This window comes from Cuculus canorus, chromosome 1, assembly GCF_017976375.1.
Source record: "Cuculus canorus isolate bCucCan1 chromosome 1, bCucCan1.pri, whole genome shotgun sequence".
In the NCBI taxonomy this organism is placed as follows: Eukaryota; Metazoa; Chordata; class Aves; order Cuculiformes; family Cuculidae; genus Cuculus; species Cuculus canorus.
Genome location: NC_071401.1, coordinates 81,440,152 through 81,457,467, shown reverse-complemented (window position 1 = coordinate 81,457,467; position 17,316 = coordinate 81,440,152). Strand labels below are relative to the sequence as shown.

Sequence of the window (17,316 nt, the reverse complement as noted above, 5' to 3'; positions counted from 1 at the left end):
CTTTGATGGAAGGGATAATGTTCATGCAGCAAAGCTCTACATTTCTGTATAAACCCCAGTGAAACTCAGCATGGTGCAAAAAATTGTTCTTACATCATTATTAACCAAAAGACTATTTATTTTGCAAAGTAAGTACGGGGGCTTGGGGGGTTTCTGCATTTGAGAACATTTCAAGAAATAAAATGCTTTAGAAATCCCATGAACAAAAGCTAAAATGCTGTCCAAGAAATAAAAATAAACTTTGTAACGCTGCCAGAGTAGATATTGCTAAAGCATCACAAATTAATTTCTTTTAAACAGTAAAGAAAAATGTGTGCTATTTGTTGCCTTAACCATGATGGGCATTCCTGTGGTTTTTTCCCTTTCACCTTTCTTGTAGCAGTTATGTTACTATTACACCTTGCCTGTTTGATGTGCTCTCATGGTTGAGCTAAGTATATTACTTACACTGAGAATACCTAATAGGATTGGTGTTTCCTTATTCCTTTCAAAGGCATGGAAACTTCAATAATTATGAATATGTGTGTTTCTCTTTTAGTGGAGGCGATAGTGGAGTTTGACTACAAAGCTCAACATGATGATGAGCTGACGATCACTGTAGGTGACATAATCACCAATATCAAGAAAGATGATGGAGGCTGGTGGGAAGGACAGCTCAAAGGCAGAAGAGGTTTGTTCCCTGACAACTTTGTAAGAGTGAGTACAAAGTGGAACTGTTCTTGTGTTGTGTGTATACGTTCTGTGTACTGTGCTGTTTAGGCTAGATAGCAGCCTCTGTATGGTAATATTTAATATATCCAAAACCTTGATATATTGCAATACAATGTTCTATTGAGGATATATTATAAAGAAAAGATTACTTTCTTTGCAAAGACAATGTAGTTTTGGTATTCTGAAAATAAACGTAGCTACCTCTACATTTCTCTGCCATTCAGTGATTGTGTTTGACCATGTGGTCTGGAAAGGAAGTGCTTATTCTAGAACGACTTATATGTCGTGGCATTTGCAATATTTTATCTTCTCTGTAACTGCTGTTTTTTCTCCAGAATGCTTTCTTAGGTTTTATAGAAGCTTTCTGTGAATCCTTATTCCTGGCTAAGTTAGTTGAGAATAAGTAAAGTGGATTTCTTCTGAACAGTTGCCTATAAAAACTTAAAAAAAAAAAAAATTACTTGTATTTCATGTAATGTACCAAATAACTTGCAGTAATACTGATTTTGGGAAAGTTATTCAAATTTTTAGAAGTATATAGCCTTTTTACTGGGCATCTGTGTTTGCGTGCCTGTCTGCACATATGAGACTAGCTGTTAGTATCTCCAGGCCTCCTCGATTTGTCATTGCAGACCTATGCTTTTAGTTCCTATAAACTTCCATACACTTGGCTGTCCACTATGGAAAAGAGAGCAAGAACTACAATAAATCACATAAATAGATTTGATATTAATCTATTACTGCAACTTCAGAGGATCTTTGGGACTTTACCCTTTCCAAGGTTATCTTTTTTTCCTTCCTCTTTTTCTTTTCCTAACTGTGTGAGCCTGTTGTGTGTTTAAATATATGAACATAATGAAGTTATTTCATTTTGCCTCAGTAACACTGCGTATGTTGAAATAATTTGAGGAAGTTGCTCAGTGATGAACTTATCGAGTCTCAGGTGGTCCTGTGGGGACAAACATTGCCAAGAAGAAACAACAGCTCTGTGTCTGTCAGGGGCAATGATTAAGAGGAAGTAACAGCTGCAAGGAGATGAAAGAAAGTGGAGGAGGAAAACGCACACCCTGTTTCTTGTTAACCTCTTGATAATCCGCACTTTGGAGTAGGGGGAAGAAACTGTTTCGGGACTCAGTTGTGTATTGATAATATTTTTCTGCCTGAACTCTGATGAACTGTGAAGTTCTATGGGACAAAAGCAGACTTCCTCTAAGCTTTCTCCTGGCTGATATTTGGAATCTGCTGCTTGTTTTAGGAGGTATGGGATTTAGGGCCTTAAATAAACGTGGCCTATGAATTTCCATCATGAAAATATCATAGTCTAAGTATGAAGGTTTGCAAGTTCTCCCCCTTAGTACTTCATTTTTAAGGCCTCTTGTTTCCAAAATGGCTTCAAACTGTTGTGTCCTGTCATATAATTGAAAAAAACATAGGTTTTTCTCAACAGGGAACAACAATAAATATTTTGGATTTTGTATTCCCATAAAATAGCACTACCTGCTCTTCGAACCCCTCTCTCCCTTTTTTTTAAATCAGTATCCTGGGCTGTTTTCTGAAGAAGTAAAAAACACATGAAATTCTTCCTCATTCTCAGCTTGAATGCAAAGTCAAATCCATTTTTCATAGCTGAGCATTCCCATTCTAAATTAGATAACGTGGAGTGGAAGATACAAACTTCCTAGAAGTATAGTTAGTTTGTGAATATCTGAAGGGAAAGCCTTTATTTTTCTTCAGTTTTTCTTGTGTAAAGCTCCTTGTATCTGGAGAGCTATAGTCAAACATAACAGCAGTCCCACTAGAAAGCTTGTTAAGAGTAATCGTTCTGTCCGCTAAGATTATAAGTAATTGTAAACTTTCTCTTTCAGTTATGGAAAATTTTTTAACAAGTGCTTGCCGAGTTGACCTCACCAGTAATCAATCCATGTCCCATTGCTATTGTTGTGTCAGCAAGGTAATTGAGAGGCAGGCAAAAAGGGATTCTACAGATGGGTGGTCGAGCTGAATGCAACTCCGGATTCCCATTGCTTATCAGAACTGGTTGTAAGAGTAGTTACTTGAGAAAGTTATTCAGAGGTAAAAATCACTAATGAAATTCTTGAGGTACTTTGCATTCTACCTTCAAATGGGGTGTATAATTTATAGAAAATAGCTTTTCCTTCCTGTGATTTGACTTTCTTTTGAATAAATTCGTGACAACATTCTAAAGAGGCTGTTGGGTTTTTTAAAAATTGAATGCTTGGTCTGAGCTGAAACCACTGAATAAACACAGTAAAGAGGCCTGAGTGTTCTTGGTTAGCGTGTGCATAAATTCTGGAAGTGTAGTTTGAAAACGAAAGAGTTCAGAAGAAAAGATATGCAAATCAGAAATGGAAAAACTAGGGAAATGCTATATATTGGAATGCTTATGACATTAACACGAAGTGTTACTTAAGAAAATATAATGTTTTTAAGGAAGTACTAGGTTGTGATGTTGAAAAGACGTTTGGAGTTGCAGGTAGCAAGAGTGGTTTGAAATTTCACAGAATAAATGCAAATTAGGAGACCATCGAAAGGGAGTTGTCTGAAGACAGATGTGAGAAAAAAAGAGGAAAGGGGAGGTAGCAATGATATGTATGCAGTACATGTGCAATTATTTTTTTCAAGGGACTTTCACTGTGAAGTTATATCAGAGGTGCTTCCTGTTCTTTAATCTGCAAAACAACTGCTCTGAATCTTTATATATTTCTGTACATTCAGGCACAAAACTCAGGAGATCAATACTCTTCTTATGCTCTGCAATTCAATATGCAAGGTGTAACAGAAAAGGTATTTGAAATTTCTCTTTCCATTTTCACTGCCGATTAGTCTACAACTATGGTTGCTTGGAAGATCTTGTGGGAGAAATGTGTCTAAATGTGAGAAGATTCTTTGGTGTCTCTTTAAGATCTAATTTACTTCTCTCGGCCTTTGTAGATATCTACTTTTATTATGGATAGTGATTTTTTTTTGTAAGAAATGTATGAAATGCGTGTCTAGTTGTCGTCTTTTCTGTTTTCTTTTGATTTTTCAGGCAGAGAAATAGAAGTATGAGTGGAGAATTGTGTACTGTTCTTTGTTGTCTGTTTTACTGGCGAGTTACACAATTGAAACAGAGGAGATAGTGGGAGTGATTGTAGCATAGTTCATTTACATAGGTGGTATAAAGTTGGTCTTCAATATCTTTCTAGCTTGAAAACTTCAATTTGAAACCTCAAATCTTTACTTTATTACCAGAAAATAAAATTCATGTGGATAATGTGTAGCATATTAGAGTTTTTTATAAATACCATTAGGAGACAGACAGGATGCTTCTGATTTTTTTTCTGGTCTTATTTTAACAATATCCTTGTCTAACCATGCTCTGCAGTGTAAAACTGTAAGTGTGACAAGATCTGAGACAGTTAGATTTTGCTGATAGTGGATGAAGATGTAGAAAGCAGGAAACTGTGGTGCAGAGCCATACTTGCCAGGTTTAATTTATAAACACAATTCTATGTGGGATCGGGTAGCATTATACTGGTAAACTGAAAGTGCTGCATGTGACAACTTTCTGGCTTGTCTTTACTCCAGAGGACCTGCCAGTATTGCTGGCAAGCAGTAGGAGGAGGTTAAGAATTTTAAAGAAGAATTGAGAAGGTGGATTTATTTTAAAATTAGCAAAAAATGTGGTGGTAGGTGTTTTTGAAATTGTGGTGAATAGTTTGGGGTTTAGAATTAGTGAAACAGAACAGGGTGTTTGTGTAACTGTATTGCTGCCTCAGGTCAGAACAGCAACTTGGATTTCTTGTTACACAAGTAGAATACAAACTTTAAATAGTGCAAATTGGTTGTAGCGTGTCAGGGATGTTCATGCTGAATCATTTGTACACAGTGAAGATTCTTCTCTGTTGCTTGTCAGTTAATTTTTATTTCTGTATGTTTTGTTTGCTTGGTTTTAATCTTCACAACAAATCAGAGTCTGCAGGGAATCATGATTGAAGCTGAGCCCCTTCTGCTTACTGTGTACCCCACATCCCCCTATCCATTCCTTGTAATACTTTCCTAAAACCCATCATAAGACTGGGCTGGTGCGCATACAGGGGGGCCTTCACAACTGTAGTTTGGCTCCTGGGAGGGAATATTTGACCCAAGTCCTAGAACTCTTCACTTCCAGCAGTGCTTTCTGCATCCGTACATCCCTGGCAGCTGCTTGGTACCTGTCAGGTTGGAAAACTGACATACACTTGTCATTCCCTTCTGCTTTGCCAACGCTCTTTTCAACACTGCTATGCCTGTTTCTGCTTCAGGGCTTGTATGTTTGTATTGCCTTCACTGCTTTCCTGAGTACCCTGAATGCTAATAATTAAGTGGCATCTGGGTCAGCTTTGCCAAAGTAGTTTCTGAAAGTTGTGGCATCTGCCGGGGCAATGAGGTTCAATGCAGACTAGGGAAAGCGGTGTTATTTCTGTCTGTACCTGAAAAGATAACTTGCTGTATGGGTCAGTCAATTATTACGCGTGTTTTTTTACATACTTGGCAGGAATTTGCGATTCAATTGAGTAGGGTTTTTTTTTTTTTTTCTGGAAATCTTAGTAGAGTACTGTTTAGGTATTTGTCCTTTGGAAATGTTTTAGATTGTGGCATTCTAACTGTTATGTCTAACAGGCATGAGAGCCAGGAGTACTAGTTTTTTTAATATGAGTTCTGGGTATGACCCTTAAAGTTGCTATCCTCATGGTGAAATACAAGCAAATATAATTGGTGCAAGAAACTGTCAGGTAAGGTCCATCATCTGAAAATGTTGTCTCTCTGAGCTCTTGTTTGTCTACAGCAGTGAAGATTTTGTAGGGAGAGGCATAGCATCACCGATGTGTTATTATTATTGCTGCTGATATTGCTCTTACAACGGTGAAAGAAAACCTAATAAAATGAAATCCTTCTCCCTCTCTCAGCCTGTCTCTCCCAAAGACACAGACCCACAAGACGGTCTTGTACAGGTTCAATAATCTATGACTTGGCAGTGTTTGCTCATCAAAGGAAATTCAGTGCGGCAGCAGCACTCTGAGCTGTCCTGGTATGCCCAGGGTACGGTTACAAATATTGTCACACCTCAACCTGTTTGTCTGGCTTCAGGAGAGGTGGGGGAACTCTCAGTGAGGCAACTGCACTGGGTGTTTGGCCTGGAAGTGATGTGAGACTCCCAGGCAGCAGAAACAGAGGCTCTTTCCCGTTCCCTGTTGCAGGGAACTGGAGATATTCGTGGCTGAACAGGAAAGGTGTCGTGCTCATTGCTGTCAGCAGAATGGATCCCGTATGTTTGTCATGGGGGCAAGTGTGGCGTTGGCTGTGCTGTGGTGATCAGTTTGTTGGATATGTTTTGATGCCAGGCTTAAAGGAGGAGATCGCTGGGCTTGGGGGGAATGGGGTAGGTGGAGCAGAGAGGGAAAAAGGACTGCTGTTCCTGGCTGACAGCTGTTGGATGTTTTGTGGAAACCAGCATGTGAATGTTTTATGAACTATGTAAAAGCAAGAGGGATTTAAATGCTTGCGGCAGTGGTGCAGTGTACACATGGAATGTGAAGCTTCAGTGTTAGGGTTTTTATTAGCTTTTAGTGAGCTTTATATTGCAACAAGTTATTCCTAAAAAGTAACCTTCTGAAAAGGCAGTGGCCTATTTGTAATTATATATTGATAGAACTGGTGAAAATGTAAGGGTGTGGAAAAAAAAATGTATTGCTTTTCATTTTATAATAGGCATTGTAATTGGTGATATTTAAAAACACATAAAAAGAAATACTCTTCACAGAATATTGCTTCACTGAGAGTTCAGTGTGGGTAGTATAAATTGATATGCTCAAGAGACTCAATTATTTCCTCATTTTCCTCTTTTGTCTTTTGTATTCTTAGGAAAGCCTCAATAGAATGTTTCTGTTTAAAATATGCTGTTTAGATTGTAAATTAAAAAAAAATATAATTTCACTACAAAAGAAACTAAACACTTAGTTTTTTTCCCTTCCTGAGGCTCCAAGCTGTGAAGGGAGGAGAACCTAATCAGAGACTGAAACAGGGACCGAATATGCTATCTAGAAGTTCTATGTCCAAAGATATAACTTCTGTGAAGATGTTGTATCATAGTTCTTTAAAGCAACTTCAATTTCTTCAGAACTTATTTATATATTATTATTTTGAACTGTGTTACACAGAGAAGACAATGTAGTTTTGATAATAGTCTCTTAAAGTGTTTCCATAAGGATTTATAGATTTGGCAGGATTAGATAGTTGATGGCATTTCTCCCACAGAGTCTTAAAACATTGGGAGGCAAAGAGATGTCCTGACCTTATGCTTTTTCTTCCCTGAAGTAATTTTCTTTTTTTTTTTATTATTTTTGTCCTGTCAACTTCCCAAGCTCCGGATGTTTTTATTTTCTCTATGGCTTGTTTATGTGTGGGTGGGTATGTTAGTAATCCATGCATTTTGGTCTCATTCAATTTTACACTAGTTCTGGCAATTGTTTTACTGTTGGAGCAGGCTGCTGTGAGAAACTCATCTCTGGAGGTAGTCTGTAGAGGTGCTTAGCAATGCTTGCATACAAATGCCTTGCAAAATGTACTTCTACAGTTTTGGATGTACAGAAAGTACAGCTGCATATCTGATTTTTCCCAACAGGACCAAAAACTCAATAGAATTCTTAAAACTCAGTAACAGAAAACACAAGCTTCTAGGAACTGAATTGTAGTTCAGTCCTGCTGCTGTTGGAAGCTAGTGTGAGAATACTTGTTGGTATTTCCACCTTTCTTGCAATTTAATTACAATTTTATTAATAGCCCTATGATGGATTCCCTCAACTTTAGGAGATTTTATCAGTTTTTGATGGTTTTAATGTTTGTTTGCACAAAAAGGTATAAGAGAAACAGTATTCTGGATGCCTGTGATTGTAACTACAGCATTTAATTATTGTAATGGTGAAGGTTTGTGCTTGCATTCAAGCTTAGTCCTACAAATATTCCATTTACTCTGTTAGAACAATCCAATATGTATCCTGTCTACTGATTATCTTGCCATTTGTATTACTTAAAATGTTAAGTAGTATGAACAGTAAGAATGAAGGTGAAAGCAAGGGGGAGTGTGCAAAAAAGAAAGATACCGGGGATTGTAAGACTAGCTGTTCTAAGTGCTGCTGTCGTGACTTAATGGTACTGTTTACTTCTGAATATCCTTGTCCTGATCAAACACTGTAAGTTATTAACAATAACTGTATGTGAGGGGTTGTTCAGTGGTGCTGATTTTTCATTTGTTTGGGTTTTCTTTGTTGGTTTTTGGTTTTTACTTCTACGTACAAAGATGTTTTTTTTTCTGAAGTATCATATGTAGAACATTTAGCAGCTTTCATATATCAGTATTCATGTTTTTATGAAGTGCATATCAACTGAATGGCAAGCTATTGGCATTATTTGCTATTAAAAGTAGTATTTGACTAATCAGATATCTTTGTATTCAAGTGCTGCAATTCCCTCCTGGAATCTTTTGGGGAAGTATTTGAGAAGCTGATAGTGAGACAGTTCTTAAAGGATCCCTCGTTTCCTGCTGTCACCTAATTATTTACTCAACTAGAATTTCACTGGTGCTGTTAGTAAAGTTATGATGTGACAAAGTATATTAGAGTTTAGGTTTATGATCAGCACATGTTGTTCTGTTCCAAGTTGGAAAGAGACAAATAGGAGTCTCAATCCTCATATTTTGGCTCTGTTACAGCCATATGAAATATATTACTGGTTATATATGGGCACTGTAGTCATTCAGTTGCCCTTGGAAAAGACAAAGGTGCAAGTGAGCTACCATCATGTGATAGGATGAGTTATTTATGCACTCTGACTTCAGACTCCTCCTACTTAGTCCGGATGATTGTGATGGGAAGTGGTTAAGGATGGAAGGGGAGAAACAAGTATAGCGTACATGTTTTTAAAATAACAGTGGTACCTCCCACCCAGGGAGAAGGAACAAGGCAAACCTGTCATCTTTACAGAAGGTGGTGATGACTTCTGCTTTTGTTGATGGTTTGGGTTTTTTTTGAGTAGGAATGTTGAGAGAAATAAATGCCATCACAAGTCACTAAAAACCATGCAAGGTGTTGAGTTTATGTATCTGCTGCTTCAGAAAAGCACTGCACCTTTTGAAAGATTAGTTTAGTACTTGTTCTTTCAGAGAACTTGCGTTCACCTTCATGAAGGCTGTAGGACAGCATTAGCAAAAACCCTGATTAAAGCCCTTCCAACAGGAAATGTCTCTAAAACCAGAAACTTCTTTCATAACTTTTGTGATTACTTCTGATTACAAGTTATTGCCATTACTTTGTCTGATTCATGATAACCAGCTTAGCTAAGCATTGGTTTCCCTTTCAGATGTGCTTAGGTGAGTTCAGGAAGTCAGATTTGTCTGCCAGTATTTACTTATTAATTGATAAGTGAAACACCTTTTTATCTTTTTGGCTGGAAATGATACACTTCCTACTTGGAGCCAAGAGCATTGTGTCATCCCGATTTCCCTTTGCCACCTGTATTTATCAGCTTTTCGATTGCTTAAAGTGTTTGGTTTTGTTCCCTTGCCCCAAGCATCCTTATCATGCTCCCCCCAGGACCTCATCAACATGTGAGTAAAGTGCCCATCTTACTGCGTGTTGCTGTCATGTTGTATTTGTTATGTGGCCATGGCACTTTAGAGACATGGTTCATACTCTGTCATTGGCCCTTGCTGCATCACTGGCCGAAGGAATGCTCAATAACTATAGATAGAAGGTTAAGATGCAAATCTTAGTGTTTTCTTTATCTTTCCCTGATGTTCTATGTCTCAGTTTTATCGTACTCCCAAGCACAAACACAAAATGTAAACTCTTCCTCCTTTAAAACTCTTTCTAAGATGACCTGAGTTAGTCTCCTTCCTGGGTTGAATCAGAGAAGTATAGATGGAAAAATGCCAGTTATTCAGAACTACGATGTTTACTATCTTAAATAAAAATTTGAAATTCACTCACTAAAAAGCTGCATTTATGTCTCAATGTAGCTTTCAGCAATTTTTTTTAGTGCTCCACTTTTGTTTTAGAGGAGTTTACTTCTAAAATACTTGAATATTTTCTTTCATGGATAACAGTACTTATAAATGGAACTGTCTGAAATGTACTGTTGCACATATATCAAAGGGCATATCCTTGATTGTTTTCCTCTATTTCCACAGAGCTGCTTAATTTTGTGACCTGTCAGTTCGTAGTGCTCTGTGGTGTACTTTTATCTACTTGCCTTTATTTGACTCTGTGGGATCTGTATTTTCAAACTGAAAGCAACTGAAGGCTTATGGTAGTGAATTTGAGTCAATCGGTTCTCATGAACAGATTGTCACAAATAATAACAGTTAATTCAAAACAGAAACCTGTTTTGCTACCAGTGTTTTGTAAATATACAGAACGCTAAAGCTCAGCTAAAGTCCTGGAAAGAGTTTGGATTTGTGTTGGCTTGCTGTGAAAGTGTTGCCAGTATTTTTCCCTGCAGAAGGAAGGATTATTTGTACTTTGAAACCTTCTTAAGTGAACAGCTGAGAGCAGATCCCTTAAACACTATTGTACAGAAAGAACTTGTACAAGTAGCTCACTGAAGTTGATGGAATGACTTGGGGAATAGAACTGCTTACATGCACCTACTCTTGCAGGACGGAGCATTGCATTTTGTAGTCCTTAGTGTTTCTGTGGTTCTGTGTAAGAAACTTCCCAATTTCTGTATTGTCAGCCCATATGTTTTTAGTGGGTCATTTGAACTTCTGCAACCTCTCAGTGTGAATTTTTTTTTTTAAAGAGTCTAGGCAAACTGTCTCGTGAATGTCAGGGAAAATTTTGAATAAGTGGAGGGAGAGAAATGCCTCATAAAACTGTAAAATAAAAGCTCTTTTTAAAAAGTGTAATCCCTTCCAAAATGTTTTCAACAACACACGTATGTGCGTGTAGCAGATGTGCATATCATACGTGTGTAATACACAGGAATAGACACTAGCTCTAAAACCAGAACACACATGTTAATGTATCAGAAATTATATTTAAAGGACCTTTTCTCTACAAAATAGAGAGAAAGAAAGTAAATATATTTTCTGGTCTTATTCATTAATTCAACCTTTTTTCGCTGCCACTAAGCAGTTGTGTAGTGCCGATCTTCTATATCTGAAACAGAGCTTTTACAAGGAAGTACAATGTGTGTTGCTTCCCCTTCTGAACCTTGGTGACACTTGCATTGATACTTTGTCGTATTGACCCTTTTTCTTTGTGCTGGAGTTTTAACCTTTTTATTGTCTCTTTAGTGAGGATTCATGTATTTAGAAAAGGGTGATTTTTGTTTGGTCTCTCAAAGCGGGTATGCTCTACTCCCCAGCAGGTTTTTTTAAGGTTCATGAGTTTCCATTAGAAGCTGCCCTTCTCGTCCCACTGCTCCACCCAGCAGCTTCTGTGTGGGTTTTATTTTCTCATGAAGCTGAAACTGGGCGTACAAGCTACAGGGTTGAACAACTCCTTTCGGGCTTCTTTGCTTATGCTGAAGTTACTTGTAATGCGTTGGTAACCTGCCTCTCCAGTCTCTGTGCCACGTCCTCCTTCTGTCAGCTTTCAGCTCCCTGACACTGATCACTAGAAAGTATGAGAGAAAATATTATACCTGCATTAAAGAGTAGTTTTTATTTGAAGACTGGTTATGTTAGTGGAGGCTTTCTGAGATGTGCCTTTGAGTCTGTCTGTGCTAAAATGAGCTATTCAACTCCTACCATTGAAGAATGTGTGTGCAGGGACATGCAGAGAGATGGGATTTGAGTGTTAACCACCACCACCACTAGAATTTACTAATGAGTGCTAATAGTTGTATTTGTTTCCTACTGATGTTTTCAGACATTCATAAATCAAAACCAAGGTTTACAGGGAGAGGCTAAATTGCTGTCTCTTACTAGGTTGCTTTGTTGGAAAAATTGACTAGGCTCCCAGATTCAGTATTCCCTCATCATATCTGGCAACAAACAACAAGATTAAAGATAAATACTGGCTACAGGCGGTTATTTTTAGGTAATTAGTATTAGGTAGTTACGCTGCTTGAAAGGGAAGTTTGCATCATTGGGATGTGATACATAGTAGCAGGAGGAGACCTGAAATTGATACAGCATTATTATTACTGCGCTGCCCTTGTATTGATACCATCAGTTTATTGAACTTCTCCTCAAAGTGGTTTTTGCATTCCTGGTACTCCCAGGGAAATGCACGTAAGCAAGGCTTGTGAAAAGGTGTTGTGAATAATGATTCAGTGAAAATACAGAGTAATTAATTACAAGTGCTTTTCTAGGTGCACAAAACCATACATCAGCGTAGTAGTAATTGTCCAGTAAAGATCATTTGTTGCCACCACAGACCTCCTTTACTTCTGTGATGTTAACAGTGGCCACTTAAAATATTTTTTTCTTTTGCTCTGAATCTGTGTGCCTTTCAGTAAGGACATACAATAATGTAAATATTATCTGCTGCAGAAATACATAACATAAGATAACACAAACCCAAATTGTTCTTTGTAAACATTATGGGTGAGCAGCTTCACTCGCGATAGGAGCTCGCATCTCTTTTGCTTTGTCTGTACCATTGTTCTTTCATGGTTATAAGTGTTAGTATAATGCATTGCCAGAGAGCTTCTGCTATGAAGCTTTGCATCACGGCCATCTAGTAAAATGCTGTGCAGCAACCAAACAGGCGCTAACAGTAAAAGCTCAGTCAGTTAAGCCAGTTTAGCCAGTTTAATTAAGTCAGTGGTAGGAGCTTCTGCCGGTTCAGTTACAAATCACACCTGCAAGTCTCCTTGCTCCAGCTATGCTTATGCTAGCAGAAGTCTGCAACTAGGGAACACTTTAAGAAATCTTTTCTTTGGCTGTTTCTACCATACGTAGTACATGGTTGCAAAGTAGTTGTTTCCTTTTTTCCTTTCCTGTTTTGTATGTTTTGTGTTACCTTCTCACCAAGGAATTTACAGCTGTGCTTTAGTTAAATGTAGCTGCTCTGGGATATAGTTATTAGCAACTCGCCTCCCAACCTGATATATTATCTACACTCTTGGATAACAGAAGAAAAATTTCAGGTTTGAATTCTGTGAGTGGAAGAAACAGAGGGTAGTTAGTATCTAGATTTTATTTTCAAGTGAAAGGGCTAGAATAATGGCAGATGTGTAAGTTGTGCAAGATAGTAAGACAGTATTTAAGATACAAATAATACTACTTGTCATAAAACACTAGCATTAACTCTGGTTTTTTTGTTCAACAATTAGCGGATGAGACAACTAGAAAGGAGTGATCGAACAGTTTGTTTAGTGTTTTTTAAGTGAAGGGGATACCTACAGGCTATCTGGAAAAGCTTCTTTAAGAAGAATCCATAGTAAGCTAACTCCACTGTACAGGCCGTCACAGGAAATGTAGCTAGGGCTTCAAATGACATTGTTTAAAATGTTAATGAAACATTTCATTATGAAATGTTGACCATTCATGGTGGTCAATGGAGTTAACTCCAGCTGGAGGCCAGTCACAAGTGGAGTTCCTCAGGGCTCAGTACTGGGTCCAGCTCTGTTCAATGTCCTTATCAATGACCTGGATGAAGGCATTGAGTGCACCCTCAGCAAGTTTGCAGATGACACTAAGCTGGGAGGAAGTGTCGATCTGCTGGAGGGTAGGGAGGTTCTGCAAAGGGATCTGAACAGGCTGGACTGCTGGGCCGAGACCAATGGGATGAGGTTTAACAAGGCCAAATGCCGGGTCCTGCACTTGGGGCACAACAACCCTATGCAGCGCTACAGACTGGGGGAAGAATGGCTGGAGAGCTGCACAGAAGAGAAGGACCTGGGGTGCTGGTTGACAGCCGACTGAACATGAGCCAGCAGTGTGCCCAGGTGGCCAAGAAGGCCAACGGCATCTTGGCTTGTATCAGAAATGGGGTCACCAGCAGGTCCAGGGAGGTTATTCTCCCTCTGTACTCAGCACTGGTGAGACCGCACCTTGAATACTGTGTTCAGTTCTGGACCCCTCACCACAAGAAGGATGTTGAGGCTCTGGAGCGTGTCCAGAGAAGAGCAACAAAGCAGGTGAGGGGGCTGGAGAATAAGTCTTATGAGGAGCGGCTGAGAGAGCTGGGGTTGTTTAGCCTGGAGAAGAGGAGGCTGAGGGGAGACCTTATTACTCTCTACAACTACCTGAAAGGAGGTTGTGGAGAGGAGGGAGCTGGCCTCTTCTCCCAAGTGACAGGGGACAGGACAAGAGGGAATGGCCTGAAGCTCCATCAGGGGAGGTTCAGGTTGGATATCAGAAAAAAATTCTTCACAGTAAGAGTCATTGGGTACTGGAACAGGCTGCCCAGGGAGGTGGTCGAGTCACCTTCCCTGGAGGTGTTTAAGGAACGGGTGGATGAAGTGCTTAGGGACATGGTTTAGGGAGTGTTAGGAATGGTTGGACTCGATGATCCAATGGGTCCTTTCCAACCTTGTGATTCTGTGATTTCTGTGCACTGCAGAAACCATAGCTATGCTAGCACAAAACTGAAGCTGTGTTCAGTGGTGTGTTGCTTTGTGGCTCCTCTCTGCTAGGTGCACTGATGTGCAGAGGGAGAAGCTATGCAGCTTGTACTGTGTTAGATTGCTTTCATGCAAGGATGGTGTGACTAAGCAAAGCTTGAAGAAACACAAGCCTGATCCGGAAACAAACAGAAAAAACAGAGAGACGTAGCAGAAATGGGCACAGGACAGATGATGTAAATTCGGACATCTCCACAAGTGTTGGAATAAGCAATGCTGCCATATCTGCCAACTGTGTTGTAGATTACATGTGATCTTCTCTACAGCCTTGTTCACATCCTGAACCCAGCCTGTACCATTTCCTTCCTTTTGCTGTTCTAGCTTAACCTGTTGGAAACTGTTCTTAAAAGTTGTTCACCCAAACATCTGATTCTAAGTTTAGGAAAGATAACTTCTCAGGTACGAATTCTGCCACACTGCCTTATGTTAAAGGTCGGTGTGGACAGATTATTGTTCTTGCCAAAACCTCTGTAATAGCATAGTGCCCCACAGGAAGGCTGGATGCTCTTATATGTATAAAATATATGTTAATTTTTTATAGTAGCTGTCAGGATGTATATATGTTCTAAAGAATACATTTTAATCTGAAAGGTGAGCTCTTGGTGAATCATGGCTGTCTAAGAATAAATGTTGGAATTTTTATTTATTGAATAGTTATCTTACATGGCTTCATTTCTTCTCCTTACCCTCATGTGCATTCTTGGTCTGTTTTATGATTGATTGAAAAAGAAGAGAGAATTTCATGCAATGTTTTGTTTTGGAGAGATCTCTATTTTTCTGTTAAATGTTTTTCAGTAACTCTAGGTCATATTAGCTTCAAAGGTAGAAAGCGTTATCTCACTCTCTTCATTGTTGCTGCAACCCAGCCTGATATCTAAAAAACAAGTGTTATTTTCATTCATACTTCACGACTTCATGAATGTAGAATAGAAAGATCTACTGTAATGTCTAACCCAGAAGAAAAATTCGGGAGATTAATTCCTGTCAGAAAAATTGATTTTCTCAGAAGGAACCTTGGGGGAGGCTCCTGAGGACTAGCAGAAAGCAAAGGTTGTAAACATTTTCAGGAAGGAAAAAAAGGAGAATTTGGGAAACTAAAGGCTCACATACCTCCTGGAAGCCACTTTCAAACCAATGAAGAACAAGAAGCTGGTTGGGAGTAGTCAGCATAGATTTACAAAGGTGGAGTCACGTCTGACCAATCAGTCAGTTTTCTGTGGTGACATCACTGACTTGTTTTATCACTGACTTCAGCAAAGCTTTTGGCACTGTCTTCCGTATCATCCTCACTGACAAACTGATGAAGTGGAGACTAGGTAAATGGACAGGGAGGTGGGCTGAAAAGTGACTGAAGCGCCAGAGTGGAAGTGTTGTGATCAGCAGGCTGAGGCTCGGCTGAAGGCAGGTCACTGGCAGTGTGCTGAGGTAGTGGATAATGGGGCCAGTGCTGCTCAGGATCTTCAGGAAGGAGCTGGATGGTAGGAGAGAGTGCCCTCTTGACAAGTTTGCAGATGATGCAAAACTAGGAAGAGTGTTTTGACCCAGCAGAGGGTTGTGCTGCCATTCAGAGAGGTCCCAACAGGCTGGAGAAATGGTCTGACAGGATCCTCATAAACAAAGGGAATTGCCAGGTCCTGCCTCTGGAGAGGAATAACTCCAGGCTCCAGTACAGGCTGGGTCTGAGTGGCTAGAAAACAGCTTTGTCGAGAAGGGCTCCGGGAATCACGATGGACGTGAAGTAGACAATGTGGCAACAATGTGTGTTTGTGGCAAAGGCAGCTCCTGGCTTCCTGAGCTGCACTGAGGCAGAGGAGATTGGCAGGAGGAAGGAGGAGAGAAGTGATCCTCCTTCTCTTGTCCGTTCTGTTGAGGCACATCTGATTTGTTGTGTACGGTTCTGAGTTATCCGGTACAAGAGAGAGATGGAGAGTCCAGCAAAGGGCTGTGGAGATGTCTGGGGGATTGTAGCATTTAGCATCTGAAGAGAGTGAGAGAGATGGGACTGTTTAGCCTGGAGAAGAGAAGGCTCAGGGTGATGTCACTGGTGTGTCTGAGTGCGTGCTGTGGTGGAGTAAAAAAAGTGGAGCCAGACTCCTCTGGCAGTGGAGAATAAAAGGATAGTAAGCAATAGGCCTGAATTGAAATACAAGAAGATCTATTTCAGAATAAGAAAAAATGTTTTATTGTGAGGCGAGTCAAACACTGGGACAGTTTGTCCAGGAATGTTGTGGAGCTTTCATCCACGGATGTAATTAAAAGCCAAATGGGCACAGCCTTGAGTATCCTGCTCTCACTGACCTTGCTCTAAGCCAGGTGGCTGGACTAGGTGATCTCTGGAGGTGTCTTCCTGCCTCTGCCGTTCTGCAAGTCTGTAATAACAATTAGTTTCATGACAGTACTTTGGCTCTATAGGGATTACTCAGCTATGGAGTAGTACGTAGGGGTTTTAGCTGAAGTGTGGAGGATAAGACTCTAGGCCCACCTACAGGCTTTATCTTGTGAACAAGCAATGCCTTTTCTGTATAATCAAGTGAAGTGTTGGTTTTAGTTTCCACTTCTAATTATAACTACATATTTTTTCTTTCAATGAGCAGTATTTTTCACACTCCAATTAAAAATACGATTCCTTTCCCACTGCTTACACACACATGCACTTCTGCCAAGAATGAAGAAGGAGGTTTTAGCAACATTATGCAATCGTGATTTCTGAAGCATTTGTATAGGCTGAATGAACTCCAATGCCTTTAGTTTATATACATATATATATATATTTTTAAATCCTAGCTTTCTACAAGCAGTGCTTTTATGTTTGTCCCTTTCCCCCCCTCCTCCTTTCTTCCCTTATCCCACAGCTTCCGAAGTGAAGTTTTAACTGTGAAGAGCTGAGGTGCCTTATTACAAGTCATGAGTAACCCTTCATTAAAGTAGGCAGCTACATAGAGAAAAGTATACACATCCTGTGAAAGACAGCAAGATGAATTCAAGGCTTGT

General features: G+C 39.5%; 1 protein-coding gene across 8 annotated transcripts in view; it reads left to right on the top strand.

Moving 5' to 3' along the window:
- The window catches only part of SH3KBP1 (SH3 domain containing kinase binding protein 1), a 229,201-nt gene that overhangs the window by 28,718 nt on the left and 183,167 nt on the right, over window positions 1–17,316 (top strand). For 4 of the 8 annotated variants that reach the window (XM_054063899.1, XM_054063948.1, XM_054063877.1 and 1 more), the window contains exon 2: window positions 539–696. The exons of 1 other annotated variant lie outside the window; for it this stretch is intronic. In XM_054063899.1, coding sequence (XP_053919874.1) covers window positions 539–696 — 158 coding nt within the window. Of the gene's footprint in view, window positions 1–538; window positions 697–3,368; window positions 3,517–5,893; window positions 6,020–17,316 lie in introns of those variants that run through there. 3 more of the 8 variants (XM_054063893.1, XM_054063905.1, XM_054063916.1) reach the window with 3 other exon arrangements.